Below are 20230 nucleotides of genomic sequence, written 5' to 3'. Positions count from 1 at the left end.
TTATGAAATGTGTTGGTGGGTAGAAGACGAGGTGGGTGCCAACACAAGGAGTTTCTAATCATGGGAACCTAGGTTAAATCTTATATGATCACACTCTGATGGACATCGATAAGAAACAATTTATTCTTTTAACCCCCGCAAGTCTGAGGTGCCACAAATGGTTTATTTTCAAAATTCAAAGTGCTTTACTAACCAAGTAGTTTTGTATCTGAAGATGCCATAAAATAATAAAAACTTTTATTTTTACCCCAGTAGGTCACCTTTACTGATCTGGGCCACCTGAACTTTGAGCTCTGCCCATAATACTGAGAACAAGAAATGGCAGAAGGAAAAGCAGCAGCTAATAAATACTGCAGAATCTCAGGTCAGGATTCCATAGTCAGGCTCAAAGCCATGCCAGACCACTGAGAAAACTGAGTGCTGGGGTACAGGCTCTCTACTCCTAACTTCTTAGGGTTCTCTTCAGTCTCAAAATTTTTTTTCCTCTTAAAGTCATTCTGCTAAAACCCTGTCTCCTGCCTAGACCCACTTCTGCCTATAACTGTGAGACTGTGAGAGCCTTCTTCCTAGAAGATTTCATCTGTGCCACCACCACACATGGTGCCTAGGAATGAGAGTAACTCATTTGTAAATAAAATAGCCTTTAGAATCCTCGCTGCTGACATGCTTAACACTCTGTGTTTTATCTCCCACATTTCATGAAGCTTACTCTCTAAATAGCCAGGTTAACTAGAAAACCAACATTTCAGAACACTGGATGGTAATGATTCGTGCACCTTTCAGAAATAAACATTTATATTACACAAAATACTGAGTATTAAAATAAATGGCAATCAAAGAAGGACCATACCCTAATACCACAAGCATACTGTTGTGTTTTTAATTTCATATTTTATTTTTTTAATTTGTGCTCCATCTATCAACAAACTACTTCCGAATTTTAAAAAAATATGTAGCTAGGGAAACTGAGTTAAAACAAACAAACAAACAAACAAACAAACAAACAAACACCATCTCTACCAGCAACTACCAACCCTGCTTCTTATAAGTATCTGTGATGTTTTAGTTAAAGGAAAAAACATAACATAGAATCTTCTAATCAGGAAACTAACAAACGCAAGGGAGAAAACTTAAACAAAACACCCAGTAATTTAGATGAGGAACAGGCAGAATTAGCTGGAGCTTATTTGATGAACTCTAGCTGTACAAAAAGCATACAAACAAAGCCACTCCGATGGTCTATGTGGGCACTTATCCTAGAAAAGGTCATGTACTGAAGTGGGGAATGTTGTCTGGACCTGTTTCTTCAGAAAAATCATTACTAATGGCTAAGGGCATGAAAAGTAAAGCATCAAATTACATGAACACTAAAACACCCCACCAAAACATCACCACACTGCACTGACTCATGCAGCTGGAGTGCCAGCAAACAAAATACATGGTAAATCCAGTAAAAACACTGCCAAAAAGGCACATTCTAGGTTTTAGCTCAAGGTCAGCAGCATATTACATGATTCAATATTTAGTACGGAGGTTTTGAAATAGGTTAGAGACTATTACTTTAGCTTACATTATGGTAAGAATAAGTCTGACACTACTCTGCTGTGTGACCTTGGGCAACTCACCTAACTTCCCTGAGCCTCAGTCTCCTCATGTATAAAATCCAGTTGGACTACATGATCTCTGAGGTCCTCCCAGCTCTAAAAATTCTATGAGTCTATTGTAACTTAATTGTTGTGGGAGTACAACCCTGCATTATTTTCATTAGTGTTAAGGAATTGAAATAAATTAGGTAAAGCTAGAGTTCAAGTTCATTTTTCTAAATATTATAGATATTTGAAGAACAGAATGACAGAAGAATCTTTCTAGTACCTAGTCTAAAGTTGTAAAACAAACAGATTCTAATATGGGATACTTCATAGATGGTTAAGAATCACTGAATTTTTGAGCTGGAAGGAAATTCAATTTTTATTATTGCCTGAGGGATTTTGAGTTCCAGACCTACCTTCTTTGATCCTCTGCTCTACTTGGCTCTCTGGCAACACAGACCTGGCTAGGCAGAACTGGCATTGATGCTAGGTCAGTGTAGAATGAATAGTTCAAAGTATGGGGAAATGAAAATAGCAGAGAAATGGCTATAGGAGAGAAGGGAGCAGTGGAAAATTTTAGTCAAGGAAGTAGCTGATGCAATTTTATTTAAAAATGTTACTAATTATAAAATGGTATGCACATTGTTTGATTTTATGAATTTATTAATGTAAGTTAAATACACTTGACATTTTAGTGTATACCACATCAATGTAGATTTTCTTCCTTCAATTTTTCACCTAATGACCATTCTTCTGTCTCTCATTATCTCTATTCGGAGCCAACTGAAAGTGACATGGGAGCTGAAGTAAGCTAGTGAGGGAAAAGTACAGAATATAGAGGGCAAAGAACTGTGCAAAGAAAAACTGACTAAAACCATAATCCAAGAGTAGGCACTGATGTACCTAAGGCATTTTGATATCAAAAGGTGAAAGAACACACTCAGGACTAAAACTGTATATTAAAGTTTCTTTTAAGAAACTTCAACTTATTGATTAAACTAAATTAATTTTATTTGGTATCAAAATTTTCATATTAAATGCTAATTTATCAGAATTACTATAAGAAACTGCTAATTTAAAGTTGTAGAATGAGTAATTTAGAACAAGATTAAATAATAACAAAATTATTAACAATAAAGTTTTATACTGACCAGAACTCTGAAAATTTGGTTTAAAGTCAAACAATTAACCTCAATATGTCCCAATTACGACTACAAGGCCAGCTGCTGCACAGGGTACTAATCAATATTGTTAGTTTCCATGAAATTACTACATTTTTGTCTATGCAAATTTACAGAGCTAAATTTATACACCCAAAAAAGTTTGGAAATAAAAGTTTGCCTCCGTAAGAGGGCAAAACATAAACTTCCTATTTTTGAAACTGCTTACTATTAAATGACTTAAAGCAGGTGGTAATATGCTCTACATCAAGTGGAAAGAAAGGAAGCAGAAGACAAGAAAACAAGGACATGGAAAAGCAAGAGAGAGACATGACAGTCAAAAAGATTCTGTTTTCTAAAGCAGCAGAGGAAATATTTAAAAATCTGCTCCAGGTGCTGTCTTACCAAGGACTAAGTCAACAGCCAATGAAGACTTACTTGGACCACATGCCAATGTCGATGTCCGAGTAAAGTGCTTAAACCCTGAGACTCAAAACTGCCCTCTGCCAACGAGCTGGGCTTATAGTGAACTGAAGAACTCCTGGGGTTCTGGGTTTGTGAGGCCTCTCCACAGTTCAAGTACAATCGGTCTTCCCCTTGAAGCAACACTTGCTCTTGGTTACTCTAGATGAGGGAAAAAAGCAGCAGCAGGGCAAAGAAGGAAATATAACAACTCAGTGTTAGGTAGGGGAAAGTAAGTACATAAATTTAGTTTTATTACAGGAAATGTAGCATATATCTTAATGGTGATTTTCCTCACAGAAGACACAACTACAAAATGATCTAATGTACTGTTATATTTCAATGCTCACTTCCCAGTGTAAATAAAATTTTTAAGTCTTTTTATCATATAGATTCTAAAACATGCCCAGGTTTGCAACTGCTATAGCAGTATTTTTTATTACTACTCCAGCATGGCAATGCTATGGGACTGTCCATCTGAAAACTAAACCTAACTACTCATTATCTAAGTTTACAAGTTAGTTTCACATAAAATGCCTCATGAATGGTGGTAAGAGAACATTCTGGTTGAACAGCTTGTGTATCTGCTCACTCATGTCCACATGGCAGGAAGAGGTGGGTTGGAAAGGGGATAACATGATGCTGTTAAGCCATGGGAGGAGGAAGGACAGGCTAAGTCCCTGGTCCTGGTTTGGAACAATTCAGTGATCACATGGGAAAATGCTTGGTTAGTGCCAAGGACTGTGCCAAGTTCTGAGGATATTTAGACAAATAAGACAGTTTCTTTTCTTAATGACAATGGCCTGGTTTTCAATCAGAAGGCCAGGAAACATGGGCAAAGTTCTTTAGTGGCTATTCAAATCAGACAGATTAGTGCCCCAGAGATCCTCACTGTCCCATTGTAGTACAAATGTCCTGACATAAAGCTCAAGGGTGCTTTTAAATTATTATTTGGGATGTGGAGAACAAGGAATACTCTATATTAGTTTTTCTGGGCATCCTTATTCTTCAACTATAGTAATAAGATAAAAGATTCAGGCTATTTCCACATTCTTTATCAATGTGTTGTAAATTTTAGCTGCACCAAATATTTTAAAACCCATTGGTGGCAGATATTTAGATAGGCACTCCTAACATGTAACATATACTATTGTTACATATTAACAATATATAATATTAATATATATTACTTCGGATTGGTAGAACATGAGGATTTTACATTATAATCTGGGGCAATATTTCCCCAAACAGATTCCTAGGCATATTTTTTTCAAGGTATCCCTTAAAATTTCAGTTACATAAGCTTGGGAAACTCTGGTTTTTATACACCAGCTCCTGGACTTTCATAATGCATACTAGCATGGGAAGGCCCTGGAGACGTACAAGGAAGAAATCTCTACAGCTTTAACTCCCTTATTTCATACAGAACATAACCTTTTCTTATTCTATGTAATTGTTAAGGATATTTCTCATAAAGCCTGCTGGAACACACTTTGGGAAATGCTACTCAGATAAAGACTAAATTTTATTCAAGTTATTTAAGTAAATCAGTAAACACTGCTTTTCCTCAAGTTGCTTGTGATCCTTTCTTTTTTTAAAAAACAACAGGTCAAAAATAAAATTTTGGTATAAATTTAATAGAAATTAAAAAAAAACACAATACAGAATCACAGAAAATATACAAAAGAATATGCCAATTTTAAGAGTATACTCAACACATGTATGTCATAGGAAAAATCTGATTCTAATATGAAAGCCACTAAAAAACTAACAAACCCCAAAACAATTTTAATTAAATAAACTTACCATACAAGGGTTTACGGTGAGTGCACTCTTGATAAACTGAAATAGCAGAATGCCAGGCTGTTTAACTATACTCTTGGGCTCAGACTCAAGTTCAGTATTTTGAGAACCAAATCCGCTGATTACCCATAGGTGATAGCCTTCTGCACCCCAGCTCTGAGAGAGAGGAGGGAGAAAGAGAAGGTAAAGAGGGGTAAATCAAAACACTGAAAAGTTTCTTGTTATCCTTTCTTAGCTTCAAATATTCAAATTCTAAAATAACCAACAACAGTTTTTTGAAGGTCAGAGAAACTATGACAAACAACCCAGACAAGCATCTGCATCCACTACAAATACCTACATCAACCACATGCCAGCTGTCTCAGTGGAAACTCCCAACCCTGGTCTCTACCTATAACTGAAAACACTACATGTCAGTCTTAATTCTTCTCCATTAATTTAACTGACTCTTAAATACAAAGACATTTCTTACAGAGGAAGATCCAGTTGTTTAGCTGAAGCTTGACCAAAAAAACAAAAAAACAAAACAAAAAAACACCCATGCAGTTTGCACACAGCAAAGAACAGTGGATTGGAACCCATGTGACCTGGGTTTTCACCCCAGCTTGGTCATTCTATTTGGTTTTTCAGGGTATAAGTTTCTTCCTCTGTAAAATGGAAGCATTCCAATAAATTCTCCAGGCCTAGCCAATTTTAATATTCTATAAATCCCATGATAGTTAAAAAAACAAAACCAACAACAACAAAAATTAGTGGTTTCCAATCTGCAAGGCCAAGAAAACAGTAATGGGGAGTCCAAGAATTGTTATAAAATTTCAAAACTGTAATATTTTTGCCTTCCCGTGATAAAAGTTGCACAAGCTAACTAAAATGCTTATTAGGTTTAGTTTATGACTGAAATAACTTAGTGATGCTGATAACACTGGCTATTGCATGCCATTCAGAAGCACTGACTGGCAGTTACAGAAATGGCATTTTTTCAAAACCTATTTTAAAATATGGAGGTGGGAATAGACATCCACTGGGGTTCTTGATTGTGAAAGGTTAGGAAACACTCTTTCAGTCTCATGGACATTTTAATTCGTCAAGAAACAGAAGTCAGGAAATTTCTTCCCGTGTACAGCACTCATAGCACTAACATCGCAGAGATGGTACGCAGAGGGACTGCAGTGAGACACTGCTTTTATGTAAAGACGGGTTGCACTTCACTGCTTTCTAAAGAAACACATGAAAATACTGTTGTTAAAGCAACGACTATTCTCTAGAGATACATTTATAGAAAGTTCTAAAAATGTGCTCAAGTAATGCACAAGAGCATGTCCTCCAGGAAAAATAGTCAATGAGCATTTCACTTCATTTTAAAAGAAAGGAGGTCATGAGAAGTGGATGCTAGTGAGTCACACAAGAAATGGAGGTATATTTAGGAAATATAATGGTTTCATTTCACTATGACTATATTCTCAAAGATGATGGGGCTTGCTAAGCAAAACCAAAATCGAATACTAAAAGTTGAACAGACTCCTGATTAAAACTACAAACAAACACAACTTTATTTATCTATTTATTCAAAGCAAGAACTGCATGAGAAGAGGCTGCTGAGACTAAAATAGCTTTGTAATTTTATCAGACCAACGTGAGGGGGAAAAAAACCCAAGTTTTCCACACTATACCAGTATTTCATAGAAAGTACTTACCATAGAATTGATCATAAGGGGATCTTTTTTGGTACCGTCAGACCTATAACTAAAATAAAAACTTAATTAAAAAGTCATCTAATTATATTTAACTAGTGGCCCAGTGCACAGATTCATGCACACTGAACTAGAAGACATATTTTAATATCACTATTCGCCCTTCCTCTATTAAAGAAGTGTCAATTAAATTCACAATTGACAATTACAGACCAAAACACACCTGTGTGGCTGGTGCCAGCAAGAGCTTTATATGTATCACACATGTGTAAATCAACTTAGCCATATGTATGTATGTGTGTGTGTGTGTATATACACACACACACACACACACACACACACACACATATACACACACACACATACACACACACTTGCTTAATTGGACCTGCTTTTTGGAATGATGAGGGCCAGGGAGGGACATGAATAAACTGGAAGTTTTAAGAGGATGGATATTTGCAGTATCAATACATTATGAACAAATTAATTCTTTACCTTACAAATTGTTTTGGGGTAACAGTCAAGGCAAAATGGTAGCTATATGACAAAGTTTTTGAGTGTGTGTACTGTCTGAGAGATTAAGTAGAGTTAAGCTTTTATCTAAAACTTATCTTTATTGACTCACGCAAAATCTCCTCCAAGTGTACATATCAGCTGAGCTCCAAACACACTCCATAAAGAAAAGCCTCCGCATTCCCAGGTCACCATTACAACACTATTGTCAGGAGACCACCTGACCAGTTTAACTGCTCCTGTCTTGTTCCAAATATCTGTTAAGAAATTGTGAGAAGAGTTAAAAATAAATGATTGCTCCAGAAATACTTATTTTTTAGTTTGTATTTTCAAGTTGAAATAAATAGAAAGGCATGCCTGCTTCAAATAATGAGATAAATCCTGCTCATTTAGGGTTATTTGAAGACTGTAAGGACATTGGCCTTGAACTGACCCTGACCTAAGCAGAATTAACTCAGTGCCCAAGTTACTTATAGGAAGAAATGAAAGCAGTTTGGGGTAGGATCAGCTTTGATAACTACAACTGTGTATGGAGCGTTTAAGTGTTTGGCTTTGAGCTTCCAGGCTGGGAGCGGCCAGGCCCGGAGCGGCTGGGCCCGGAGCGGCCGGGCCTGGAGCAGCCAGGTCAGGTGTGGCCAGGCCTGGAGCAGCAGCAGCCACGCCCGGAACAGCCAGGTAGGGAGAGGCAGTGGCCAGACCCGGAGCAGCTGGTTGTGGAACGGACCAGAGCAACAGAGGCCAGGCCCAGAGCAGCCAGGCCCGGAACAGCTCGCTCCTCGCCTGCCTCCGCCCCAAGTCTGCCTCTCAGACATGGCTGGAAACTTTTGGGGGAACTTGAGGGTCTGCTGAATCAAATGAGGAAGGCTTAGATCTGGATGTGTTGAGTTAGTATAGCGCTGGGGTGTTGATCTGTGAGTGCCTTGTGTGGGGCCTGGATGAGGTTGGTTGATCTATTTGGAAATGTCTTTTGTGTGAAGTGTATCCTAGGGCATGTGGAGGTATTATTGATTTGAGAAAATGCTAAGTAACTGATTTACTATCTGAAAAATTTAAAGTTCTGAAAGTTTAAGGTCTCTTGCCAAAAAGAGGTTTTAAAGCTAACACCTTAATTTTAATGGAGAAAGGGAATGACAAGCCCTTCCCACCCAGAACAGGTAATCCATTTCCAACCAGCAGCTATGTTTAAACAATGTGTCCATTTACACTTGAATGGCTACACCTTTTGATAGCCTAAGGGCAAGTTTACATATAAACAAGTTTGCTCTCAATTCCCAGGGCAGGAAAAAAACAAGGTTTAAAATTATTAGATTTTAAAATTTATTCTAAGAAGTGTAAAAGTTTATTAATTAAAAACAAAAAACAAAAAACAACAACAAAAAAAGGAGATTGAAAAACCTGATGAACAATAATAGCAGTTCATTGTAGTAGAGTCAGCGATATGGGAGGGGAGTGGACTGACTGTTCTCAGGGGAAAGGGAAGGAGGAAGAGACTGAACATAAACTGTGCACCTATGGATGAGGACAATAGGGGGTGGGGAGGGGGCGGAGGGTGGGGTGGGAACCTGGTGGAAGGGGGAAGAAATGAGGAACCTTTGTAATAATATGAACAATAAAGATTGATTAAAAAAAAAAAAAAAGTGTTTGGCTTTGGCCCTGGCTGGTGTGGCTCAGTTGTTTGAGCATTATACTGTGCACTTGAAATGTTGCTGGCTTGATCCCTGAGTGGGGTGTGTGTGGAAGGCCTTCAATGTTTCTCTCTCTCTCTCTCTCAAATCAATAAAAAACATTTCTTTAAAGGTCTTTGGCTTTGGGTGAATCAGTCTCTATAAATTGGGATAAGCCCTTCCTTGAATGATTTAACATAAATGTTAAAGTAGATCATAAAAAAATAAGGTATTTTAAAATGTAAAATACTTTCCCCACTATCTTCATGCTCTACTGACATTATCAGAGGGATCCAAGTTAAAAAAAAAAACCACCTGAAGTTTCATACACCATGACCAAGTGGTATTTATTCTGGGGATGCAAGCATTTGACTAAATCCAACATCCTTTTTGATAAAAACTCTCAGCAAAGTGGGAATAGAGGGATCATACCTCAAAATAATAAAAGCCTTATATGACAAACCTATAGCCAACACCATACTAAATGGGCAAAAACTAAACCCATTTCCCCTGAGAACGGGAAGAAGACAGGGGTGCTCACTTTCACCACTCCTGTTCGATACAGTACTGGAAGTGCTAGCCATAGTAATTACACAAGAAGAAGAAATAAAAAAGCATTCAAACTGAAAAAGAAGAAGCAAAACTGTCCTTATTCACTGATGACATGATACTATACATAAAAAACACCAAAGACTCCATCAAAAAATTACTAGACCTAATAAATGAGTTTGGCAATGTAGCAGGATACAAAATTAACACCCAGAAATCTATGGCCTTTTTATATATCAACTAGTGGCCCAATGCACGAAATTTATGCACTCGGAGGGGGATCCCCCCTGGCCTGAGCCCTGTCACAATGTGGGAGCCCTACGTACCACTGCCCCAAAGAGGTAGGCCTCCAAAAGCCTCACATACCCAGGGCTGGCACCTCGAGCCTCATGTCCTGGGGGCTGGCACCAGGGATGGGGACATGAGCCTCACTCAAGTCCTCAAAGCTGCAAGTCCCCACCCACCCACTTCTGCTGTGTATGCAGCCTCCTGATGATTGATTGTTATGAGTGAGGACATCACAATCATTTGCATATTAGCTCTTCATTACATAATGAACTTATAGAAAGAGAAACAAAACAAAACAAAAAATCCCATTTACCATTGCACCAAAAAAATTAAGATACCTAGGCATAAACTAAGGAGGTAAAAGACCTGTTCTCAGAAAACTACAGGACATTGAAAAAAGAGATAGAAGAAGACATAAACAAATAGGAAAAACATACCATATTCATGGATTGGTAGAATCAACATCATTAAAATGTCCATTCTACCCAAAGCAATCTACAGATTCAATGCAATCCCCATTAAAATACCAACAGCATACTTCAAAGATCTAGAACAAACTCTCCAAAAACTCATATGGAATAAAAAATACCCCAAATAGCCACAGAATCCTGAGAAAGAAGAACAAAGGTGGAGAGAGCACAACACCAGATATCAAGCTATATTACCAAGCCACGGTTCTCAAAACTGCCTGGTACTGGCACAAGAACAGACGCATAGACCAGTGAAACCGAACAGAGAACCGAGAAATCAACCCAAGCCATTATGCTCAATTAATATTTGATAAAGGAGGCAAGAGCATACAATGGAGTCAAGACAGTCTCTTCAATAAATGGTGCTAGAAAATTTGGTCAGATACATGAAAAAACAAACAAACAAACAAGAAAACTTAGATCACCAACTTACACCATACACAAAAACTCAAAATGGCTAAAGGACTTAAATGTAAAGACGGGAAACCATAAAAATTTTACAAGACTCCATAGACAGCAAAATAGCAGACATATGTCATAGCAATATCTTTACCGACACAGCTCTTAGTGCAATGGAGACTAAGGAGAAAATAAACAAATGGGACCACATCAAAATAAAAAGCTTCTGCACAGCAAAAGAAACCATCAACAAAACAACAAGTATGTTCATGGGAGAACATACTTGCCAATGGTATTTCGGATAAGAGTTTAACCTCCAAAATTTACAGAAATCTCATACGACAAAAGGACGATAAATAATTCAATCAAAAAATGGGCACAAGTCCTAAATAGACACATTTCAAAAGAAACAGAAGGCTGAGGCACATGAAAACATGCTCAAAGTCACTAATCATCCAAGAGATGCAAATCAAAACAACAATGAGGTACCATCTCACACCTGTCAGAATGGCTATCATCAACAAATCAACAAATCAACAAACGACAAGTGCTGGCGAGGATGTGGAGAAAAAGGAACCCTGGTGCACTGCTGATGGGAATTCAAAATGCTGCAGCCACTGTGGAAAGAGTATGGAGTTTCCTCAAAAAAGTAAAAATAAAATTCCCATTTGACCCAGTAATTCCACTTCTAAGAATATATCCCAAGAAATCAGAAACACCAATCAGAAAGGATTTATGCACCCCTAGTTCACAGCAGGACAATTTACAATAGCTAAGATTTGGAGCCTAAGTGCTCATCAGCAGAGAGGTGGATTAAAAAAAAAAAATTGTGGTACATCTACACAATGGAATACTATGCTGCTATAAAAAAGGAAGGAACTCCTACCATTGCAACAGCATGGATGGATCTGGAGAGCATTATGCTAAGGGAAATAATCAGAGAAAGGTAAATATCACATGGTCTCACTCATTTGTGGAATACAATGAACAAAAAAAGATCCAAAAACAGAGAAGCATCAGAACAGACCGTCAAACCTAAGAGGGAAGGCAGGGGAATGTGTGTGTGTCGGGGCAGGGGGAAGAGATAAGAGATCAACGAAAGGACTTGTATGCATGCCTACAAGCATAACCAATGGACACCGACAATAGGGGGATGAGGGCATGTGCTGGGGGGTCAGAGTGGCCAATGGAGAGGTCAATGGAGGAAAAGGGAGACATATATAATACTTTAAGACATATGTAATAAAGAATGAATTTTAAAAAAATACTACACGCTGACCTTTAAAGGCTATACAGAAGGCACGATAAAAACTTGAGCAATGGAGCATAAGAGGGAATAGTATTCTAATCATTAAATTTTTCCCCCCACTGGAGCTGTAACTTGGAAGATGAAAATGTACCCTCCCTGTAGAAATATGGGGCATTTCAGGTGAGACAAAGAACAGATGAGAGAAAGGCTGACTCTCAAGGACCCGCATGTATTTTCATGGTTAAATGAACTGTAAGACTGCAGTTCTCAGCCAAAGTATCTCACAGCACTGTGGAAAACTCACAAGGGGTTCCAGGACATAATTTTCAGTCATTTGAAATTAGCATTCACTACACATATCTATACATTAAAATGTTAAAATCAGAAGAAGACTCACCAGGATACTGTTTTGCTGTTAACTCTAGTTTATGAGACAGCAGCATAGCTCCAGTGGTGCTATCTATTGTATAAACCTGTACAGAACCACTGTAAAAAACAAACAAACTTCAGTACAAAAAGATAAACACAAATATAAAAAGCATTATTATGGGAATGCTTATGTACTGCAGGTAGGAATATAAACTAGAACAAAATGAAATTTTAAATAAGTTGTAGTCATCTTATAAATTTGACCAGATACATATTCTGTAATCTAGCAACTTCACCTCTAGCTATAACCCCAGAACATCCTTGTCATGTATAATGTTCATCATAGTATTCTGTAAAGCGCAAAACATGAAAATCTGAATGTTCAGCAATAACAAAGGAAAATGAACTGTGGTATAATCATACAGTAATATATCACACAGTATTAAAAAGAAATAAAATTTAGTTACATGCACTAATATAGATATAGAGTATAATTCTGTTTCTATATAGTAAAAAGCATTCAAAACACAGTAAATATACATGTGGTAAAAAAGTCCTAAGGTACACTAACTGCAAATCAGTGACTGAGCTTGTGGAGAAGGGGGCAGGCAGGACTTCATCAGCACTGGTAATGTGCTATTTCTCATGCTAAATGGAATTTATACAGATTTTCATTTTATTATTGTTATATCCATTACTTTTTAAATCTATACACAATACAAGCCCTTTTGGGTATAAGGTATATGTAATTATTTTATTTAAAACATCTTTCTAGCCCGGCTGGTGTGGCTTAGTTGGTTGGGTGTCATTTAAACTTAAGTATAAAGGTAAACGTTAGGTTGTAAGAATGATCCCCTGCAAATTGTCATCCTAAAAGAAAGTTGGCTTTTTACAGGATTCTATAGGAAAACCAATTCCTAGAAAAATACAGGTACAGTCCAGTGCTCAAAGCAATTAATCCAGGCAAGTGACAGCAGATCAGAGCTAAAAGCCACTAGGCTGCAATGCCACACAGCTACAATCACAAAACTTACAACCCAGCCCATGATCATGACAGATGGGCTGGTTCTCTCCCAACCAATGAACCCTTTGTACATAATAAGCATCTACAGACACTAAATTCAAAATATCGTGTTGTGTGGGAATGGTTTTCCTTTTGGGCGCGTGGCATTTAATTGGTGAAAACCGAGAGGAATGAAAGGCTGAAAGCCAAGACTCTACCTTCATTATCCTGGGGAGAACTAGAGCACTTCTCCTGGATTTCCCCATTGGCCTTGCTAGACCCCTGGGCGCCAGCCCTGAATGTGGGTGATGTGAAACTACATCCGCCACTGCTCAAGTGTCTGAGTTCCTCCTAAATGATGACATGTGAGCATGCTAGTCATTAACTGTATTGGCTCAGCTTCAAACTTCCAGTCATTTCAGGTGTTAGAAAAACTAATTAAAATGGCATTATAAAGAAAGAAATTTAGAATGTGAGATATTCTAGAAACCACTGACATGGACTCTTAAAAAAAATTGATGTTATACAAATAAGAAAAAAAGGTATAAGGACTGTTATAGGCAAAAGGTGACTAAAAATAAATAATAAAGTTCACGAATTTTGCTTGATTATGGTTAGAACAAAGAAGCTATAAAAAAAATCTTGGGGGGTGGGGTGGGGATTGGTAAGGTATGTACACATATGATACCTTAATTAAAAAAAACGAGAAAAAAATATCTTGGTTAATTTCAACATGGCCCTGATCGGTTTGCTCAGTAGTTAGAGCATTGGCCCATGGACCAAAGGGTCATGGGTCCAATTCCCAGTCAAGGGCATCTACCTCAGTTACAGGTTCGATCCCAAGCCCCAGTCTGGCAAGTATGGGAGGCAAAACAATTGATGTGTCTCTTTCAAATCAATGTTTCTCTTTCTCTGACCCTCCATTCTTTCTAAAAAAGAAAATCAATGGAAAAAAATATCCTTGAGTGAGGATAAAAAACAAAACAAAACACACACACAATAATTTCAATACAAATTGAGTATCAGATCTTAGTAGGAGTTTATAGTAGGAGTTTATTAACTTTCTCATATGTGATAAAGGTATTGGGTTTTTATAAGAGAACTAAAGGCCTGTTGTACAAAGAGATTTGGGCAATAGGACTTCCTTCCCTTGGCTTCCAGCACCAGTTTTCCTCCGGCACCAGGGACCCAGGCCTTCACTCCAGCCAAAGTCTGTCGTTTTTGTCTTTGCTGCAGACTCCAGAGTCTGCAATCTTGTCTTTGCTGTGGCACTATGCTTCTGTAGATCCCTTCGCCCTGCCCTCCTTCTCATAGCAGGTGTCCTGACCTGCCTGGCCACTCCGCACCTGGAACAGCTGAGAAGCTGCCATCTTTGGCCTTCTAATTTGCAAACTCACTCTGATTGGCTGTGGGCATAGCGGAGTTTCGGTCAATTTTACATGTCTGTCTATTATTAGGTAATATGTCTTTTTTTTTTTTTTTTGAAACCAAAAAATATTAATGTTCACTAACAGCAAAATCAGATAAATTATGGTATATTCATACACTAAAATTATTTATAAATCAATCAAAAACTATTTCAGCTACAGGCAAAGAACTCAGATAAATTTTATAATACTGACTGAAAGAGCAAGACACATAACAGAATAGAATTCTACTCATATAAACTTCAAAATCAGGTGAAACTAAATTATGCTCTTTAAGAACACATACATGGGTGAAAAAACTACAGAGACAAGGAAATGATTATCACAAAAGACAGAAAATTGATTACTTTTAAGTGAGTGGGGAAAGGGACAGAAGTTGTGATTAGAATGTAGCCGGGGTAAAACTTGTGTTGGCTGGCAATGTTCTATTTCTTGGCACAGTTGTGAATAAATATGTGTATATATTAAATATATTTATAAAATGGAATATTTGCAGTATGTACTTTCCTGAAAGCATATTTTTACTTTACAATATGAAAGTTTAAAAGGATATTACAAACTTTATGCCCAATAAATTTGACAGTGCATATGAAAAAACCCAATTTCAAGAAAAATAAAAATGGTCAAAATTACTTAGGAAGAGATAGACAATCTGAATCTTCTTAAATCTATTCTTAAAACTGAATTCAACCAGTAACACAAAAGATTCCCATATAGGTAATTCTAGGTTCAAATGGCTTCATTGACAAATCTGACCACAGAGAAGAGAATGAGAAGAACAAACCCTCAAGTTGTTTTGAGGCAAGAGTGTTAAAAACCAGGAGAGTAAGAAAAATTATAGGCAAATGTACCCATGAACATAGATTTTAAAATTCTAAACAAAATATGACCAAATCAAATTTGTGAATATGAAAAAAATACGCTTTTTTTCCTTTCTTATACTAAGTTTACTTATTCTACTTATTTCTAAATTTACTTATTTCTACATTTACCTCTTCAGTAAAAAGGGAGGATGAAGATTCCTTACTTTACAAAGAGATTATTGAGAGTGTAATGAAAGTGGTGATGAATTATACATGTGAATTATTTATATTAAAAAGATACTTTGACACTTGTAGCTGGTGATTATACTAGCTGTATGTTCTACAGAAACACTAAGTCTCATTTTTAGGGCAAATGGAATTTTATATTTAAGAAAGTTTTAAAGACTAAAGAGCATTATACAATACTGTAAGGCATTACTGTAAGAATCTGATACAGGGTAGGGTAAGTAGGTTGCCAGTTATTCATATGGAAAATAATACAAATTAATAAAGAATAATACAAGAATAAACTGTGTTTTGTGTACTCATAACTGTAAACCTATTTTGCCCGCCATGTATAATCTTTTTAATTGAGCTAAAATAGCCTGACAGTCAGATAGCACTGCTGTTTTCTAATGAATCCAAGTGCTAATAACTATGCCTGGTACATGGCAGACACACAGATATGCACTGAATAACTGTGTTCTATTTTTCTTCTAAAATATGCATTATTAGAATTAAAACAAGAAACTGGTTTTATGTATGAGCTTTAAATTTGCTCCTTAACTAAGGCATATTCATTGATGCAAAGACAATGTCAACTTAAAAGGAAAAGATTATATAAAAAAGAAAAAATATCTTCCTGATCCTGTTAAATAATTAAGTACCTAAATTTTAACTGATAAAATTTTTTTAAACTTATAACTCCATTTCTTACCACTGAAGAAAAGCTCACTTTTACAAATTAAAATAATTTCCAAAATCTGCCATTTAGATTGGTTTGTTTCTACCTAAAATAGTTATATTTGCCCTAGCTGGTTTGGCTCAGTGGATAGAGCGTCAGCCTGTGAACTGAAGGGCCCCAGTTTGAATCCTGGTCAGGGCACATGCCCAGGTTATGGGTTTGATCCCCAGTAGGGGTTGCACAGGAGGCAGCCGATCAATGATTCTCTCTCATTATTGATGTTTCTGTTTCTCTGTCCCTCTCCCTTCCTCTCTGAAATCAGTGAAAATAGGTTAAAAATAAAATAAAATACTGTTAGATTTTGTATTAAGGCTGATTCACAAATTATAATGGGATGACAAACTTTACAAGTATATTAGGAACATCTGATGTTTTAAAAAACATTATTTTTTTTTTTGCAATAACACTTAAATTGCATAAGTCTATATCCATTACCTCGCACAACCAAATGCCATTAGTCGATACTTGTTATTTACTGCTACACAAGTTCCATCAACAACATCTTGTGGCCAAACTCCATGAAGTTGCTATAATAAAAGGAAAGCAGTTAAGGTTTAAAAAATGTTCTCCAAAACACACTGTAATCAATATAATTCTGCTTCAATAAAAAGAATTTCATAAGGTTTTATCTTATTTGGTTTCAACTAGATAGAAAAATATTCCATCAGGATTACTATCTGAATTTCCTCCCTGAAAACATCAATTTCATTAATTCTTTTAATAAATATTTCCAAATGAGCTCAGTCCAGTGCTGATCTACTTACAGAACACTAAAAAATGGGTGTTTGATCTCTAAATTCAAATTAAATGATGTTGACTTTCCTGTTATGATATAAACCTCTTGACAGCACAAACTGCATCTAACTTGTTCACTATTATTATTCTTGTGGTTAACTAGCACATAGTTTTAAGTACACAGCATAATGTTTAGACAATCATATATTTCACAAAATGTTCCTCCTGATATTTCCAGCACCCACTTGGCACCATCCATAACTATTACAATATTATTGACTATATTTCCTATGCTGTACTTTATATCCACATTATTTGATATATTCTTATAAGCAATTCATAATTTGTCAATTGTTTACTATTCTCTATTATTCCTTTGCTTTATGGAATAATGGTTAATAGCATGGTATCCGGTAGCCTGTTATCTTAGGTCTACCTCACATTTGCTGAAATGGTTATTTCCCCTTTCCAAGCTTTGGTATTTTTTTTTAATCTGTAAACTTCTTACCTCTTAAGAGTGTTTTGAAGATTAAATGTGAGTGTACACACATGTAAACCACTTAATACAATGGCTACCATTCATTGAATTAAGCATTCAATATATGAATGTCATTATTATTAAATTTATATGCTACTTTATTCTGAATAAGAGATAGAATAGGCTCAGCTCCATTGTGCTTGTCAATCAAGGACGTCTTAGATTATAAATTCTAAAGCAAAGCTCATCATGACAGTCAGTAAGCATAAAAAATAGCACACTTTACTTTTAGATGATCCCAATAGTAAACATTAGAAGACTCAATATAATTATGACTTTTTTGAAAATATACTACTACACTTTTTTTAATTACTAAATGAGCTTTGTAACCTACTATCTAAACTTGGATTATTTGCTTTTTTTTGGTAGGAATTTAATTTTAATAATAAAACTGGCATTATTTTAGGTTACAAAAAATGGTAAAGATGGCATTGAGCATTATTTCTTTGGATGACTGTTTACTGAAATTCATTCCTGCAATAAGCATTTTTCAGGTGCCCATTATTCACCAGGCACTGCTCTAGGTCTGAGGAAAAGGCAGGTATTCAAACACACCCAAATCCTTACTTGTATCCTGCCTTACATTTGTTAAGAAGCTAACAAATTAAAACAATTATCCAGTTTACTGGAAGGTGGCAAATGCTACAGAAATAATAAAGCAATTATGGGGAAGGGCGAGTATGAAGGAAGGATGTAATACTAAATAGATTTGCCTGTGAATATGTGTTTTAAGGCAAATACTGAGAAGTTATATCAAGTACAAAGGCCCTATCATAGACTGCATTTCTGGTGTGTTCAAAGAGCATCAAAGAGGCTGTGCAGAAGGGGTGGAGTGGAGAAAGAGGAAGTAGAAGATGAGGTAACAGCTTTTTTTTTCCAATTTACATATCGGGAATCATTGGAGTGCCTTTATTTTTTAACCTTTTCAATTATCCTATATAATAAAGAGGTAATATGCAAATTGACCATCACACCCTGGCACAAGATGGCCATCCCCATGTGATCACGAGATGGCCACCACAAGATGACCGACAGGGGAGGGCAGTTAGGGGTGACTAGGCCTCCAGGGAAGGGCAGTTGGGGGGGGGGGACCAGGCCTGCAAAGGAGAGCAATTGGGGAGGGACCAGATCTGCAGGGGAGGGCAGTTGGGGCAGACAAGGTCTGCAGGGGAGGGCATTGGGGGCAACCAGGCCAGCAGGAGAGGGCAATTTGCAGGGACCAGACCAGGCCTGCAGGGGAGGGAAGTTTGGGGCGACCAGGCCTACAGGGGAGGATACTGGATATGACCAGGTTGGCAGGGGAGCAGTTTGACGTTGATCAGGCTGGCAGCGGAATTATTAGGGGCAATCAGGCATGCAGGCAGGTGAGCAGTTGGGAGCCAGCAGTCCCAGATTGTGAGAGGGATATCCAACTGCCAGTTTCAGCCCAATCCCAAACCAGCAGTCAGACATCCCCTGGGCCTCTGGTGAATTATAAATACATTAGAGAAAAATACACAAAATAAAAATGTACAGTTCCATAACATCACCAAGTAAACACTTGTAGAATTACCACTCTACAAGTGGTAATTATGAGTACCCAAAGGTCCCGAACAGTGTCCCTTCTGATTAATATACCCTTCCCCCATCACAAATATAACCAATACCCAGACTTTCATGGGAATCACTTCCTTCTTTCCCTTTAAACCATTACCACTTAAACATGCACCCATACAAACTTTGTATTTTTCCTTTAAATTTACATACAATAGACTCATAGCATGTATCCCTTTGTGTCTAACTGCTTTCACCCAACATGTTCCATCCACATTGTTGCACACAATCTTGTTTGTTCATCCCCACTGTTACCTCAAACACTGGGCTTAGTTCACTAGGCCTCTGGCCTCCTCCAGCCTGGTATTCTTTACTGTCTTAACTAGTTCTCCAAAACATTTAAGCACATTTAAAAAATATTTTTTCTTCAGCTTTTCTAGTTGCCCTCAGCAGGTTTTGTCCTAATTATACAATCCTACTGAAGGTGTTTTGAGCAGAGGCGTGGCATAATCTGACATACAATATTTTATTTGTTAAATATATTGAACAATGCTGAACAGAATTTTTATAAAACATTTAAATAATGTCTGAAATAGCCTGGTTGGTGTGGCTCGGTGGTTGGGCATCAACCTATGAACCAGGAGGTCAAGGTCCAATTCCCATATGCCTGGGTTGCAGGCTCAATTCCCAGTAGGGGGTGTGCAGGAGGCAGCTGATTAATAATTCTCTCTCATTATTGATGTTTCTATTTCTCTTTCCCTCTCCCTTCCTCTTTGGATAAAAATATATTTTAAAAATAATGTCAAATATAAAGATGCCACTGTGTTTCCAAACTACCAGTAATACCTATGTATTGTTTTCTTTTAACTTATATTTTCTATTTATAACATTTAATAATGACCATCTATTTTCCATTATATATTAAACCTTAATTGACTAAAAAAGTTTCTTTAATCAAATACTAATAAAATTTGATACTCAGAAAAGAGTCAATCACTTTTTCAGCTCTAATATTTTTGCT

The 20230-nt window shown here is 36.9% G+C and overlaps 1 protein-coding gene across 5 annotated transcripts in view; it reads right to left on the bottom strand.

The window, feature by feature from the left end:
• RIC1 (RIC1 homolog, RAB6A GEF complex partner 1) overlaps nt 1–20230 on the bottom strand; it is a 93022-nt gene that overhangs the window by 23898 nt on the left and 48894 nt on the right. For 4 of the 5 annotated variants that reach the window (XM_084899578.1, XM_084899577.1, XM_084899575.1 and 1 more), the window contains 6 exons: nt 16839–16930; nt 12235–12323; nt 7331–7475; nt 6709–6757; nt 5018–5170; nt 3188–3373 (listed from right to left, as the gene is read on the bottom strand). In XM_084899578.1, coding sequence (XP_084755704.1) covers nt 3188–3373; nt 5018–5170; nt 6709–6757; nt 7331–7475; nt 12235–12323; nt 16839–16930 — 714 coding nt within the window. The remainder of the gene's footprint in view (nt 1–3187; nt 3374–5017; nt 5171–6708; nt 6758–7330; nt 7476–12234; nt 12324–16838; nt 16931–20230) is intronic. The other variant, XM_084899576.1, reaches the window with a different exon arrangement.

Source organism: Pipistrellus hanaki, assembly GCF_964339955.1.
Source record: "Pipistrellus hanaki genome assembly, chromosome: 11".
In the NCBI taxonomy this organism is placed as follows: Eukaryota; Metazoa; Chordata; class Mammalia; order Chiroptera; family Vespertilionidae; genus Pipistrellus; species Pipistrellus hanaki.
The sequence above is the reverse complement of the archived record's forward strand: the minus strand, read 5'-3'. Positions and strand labels throughout refer to the sequence as shown.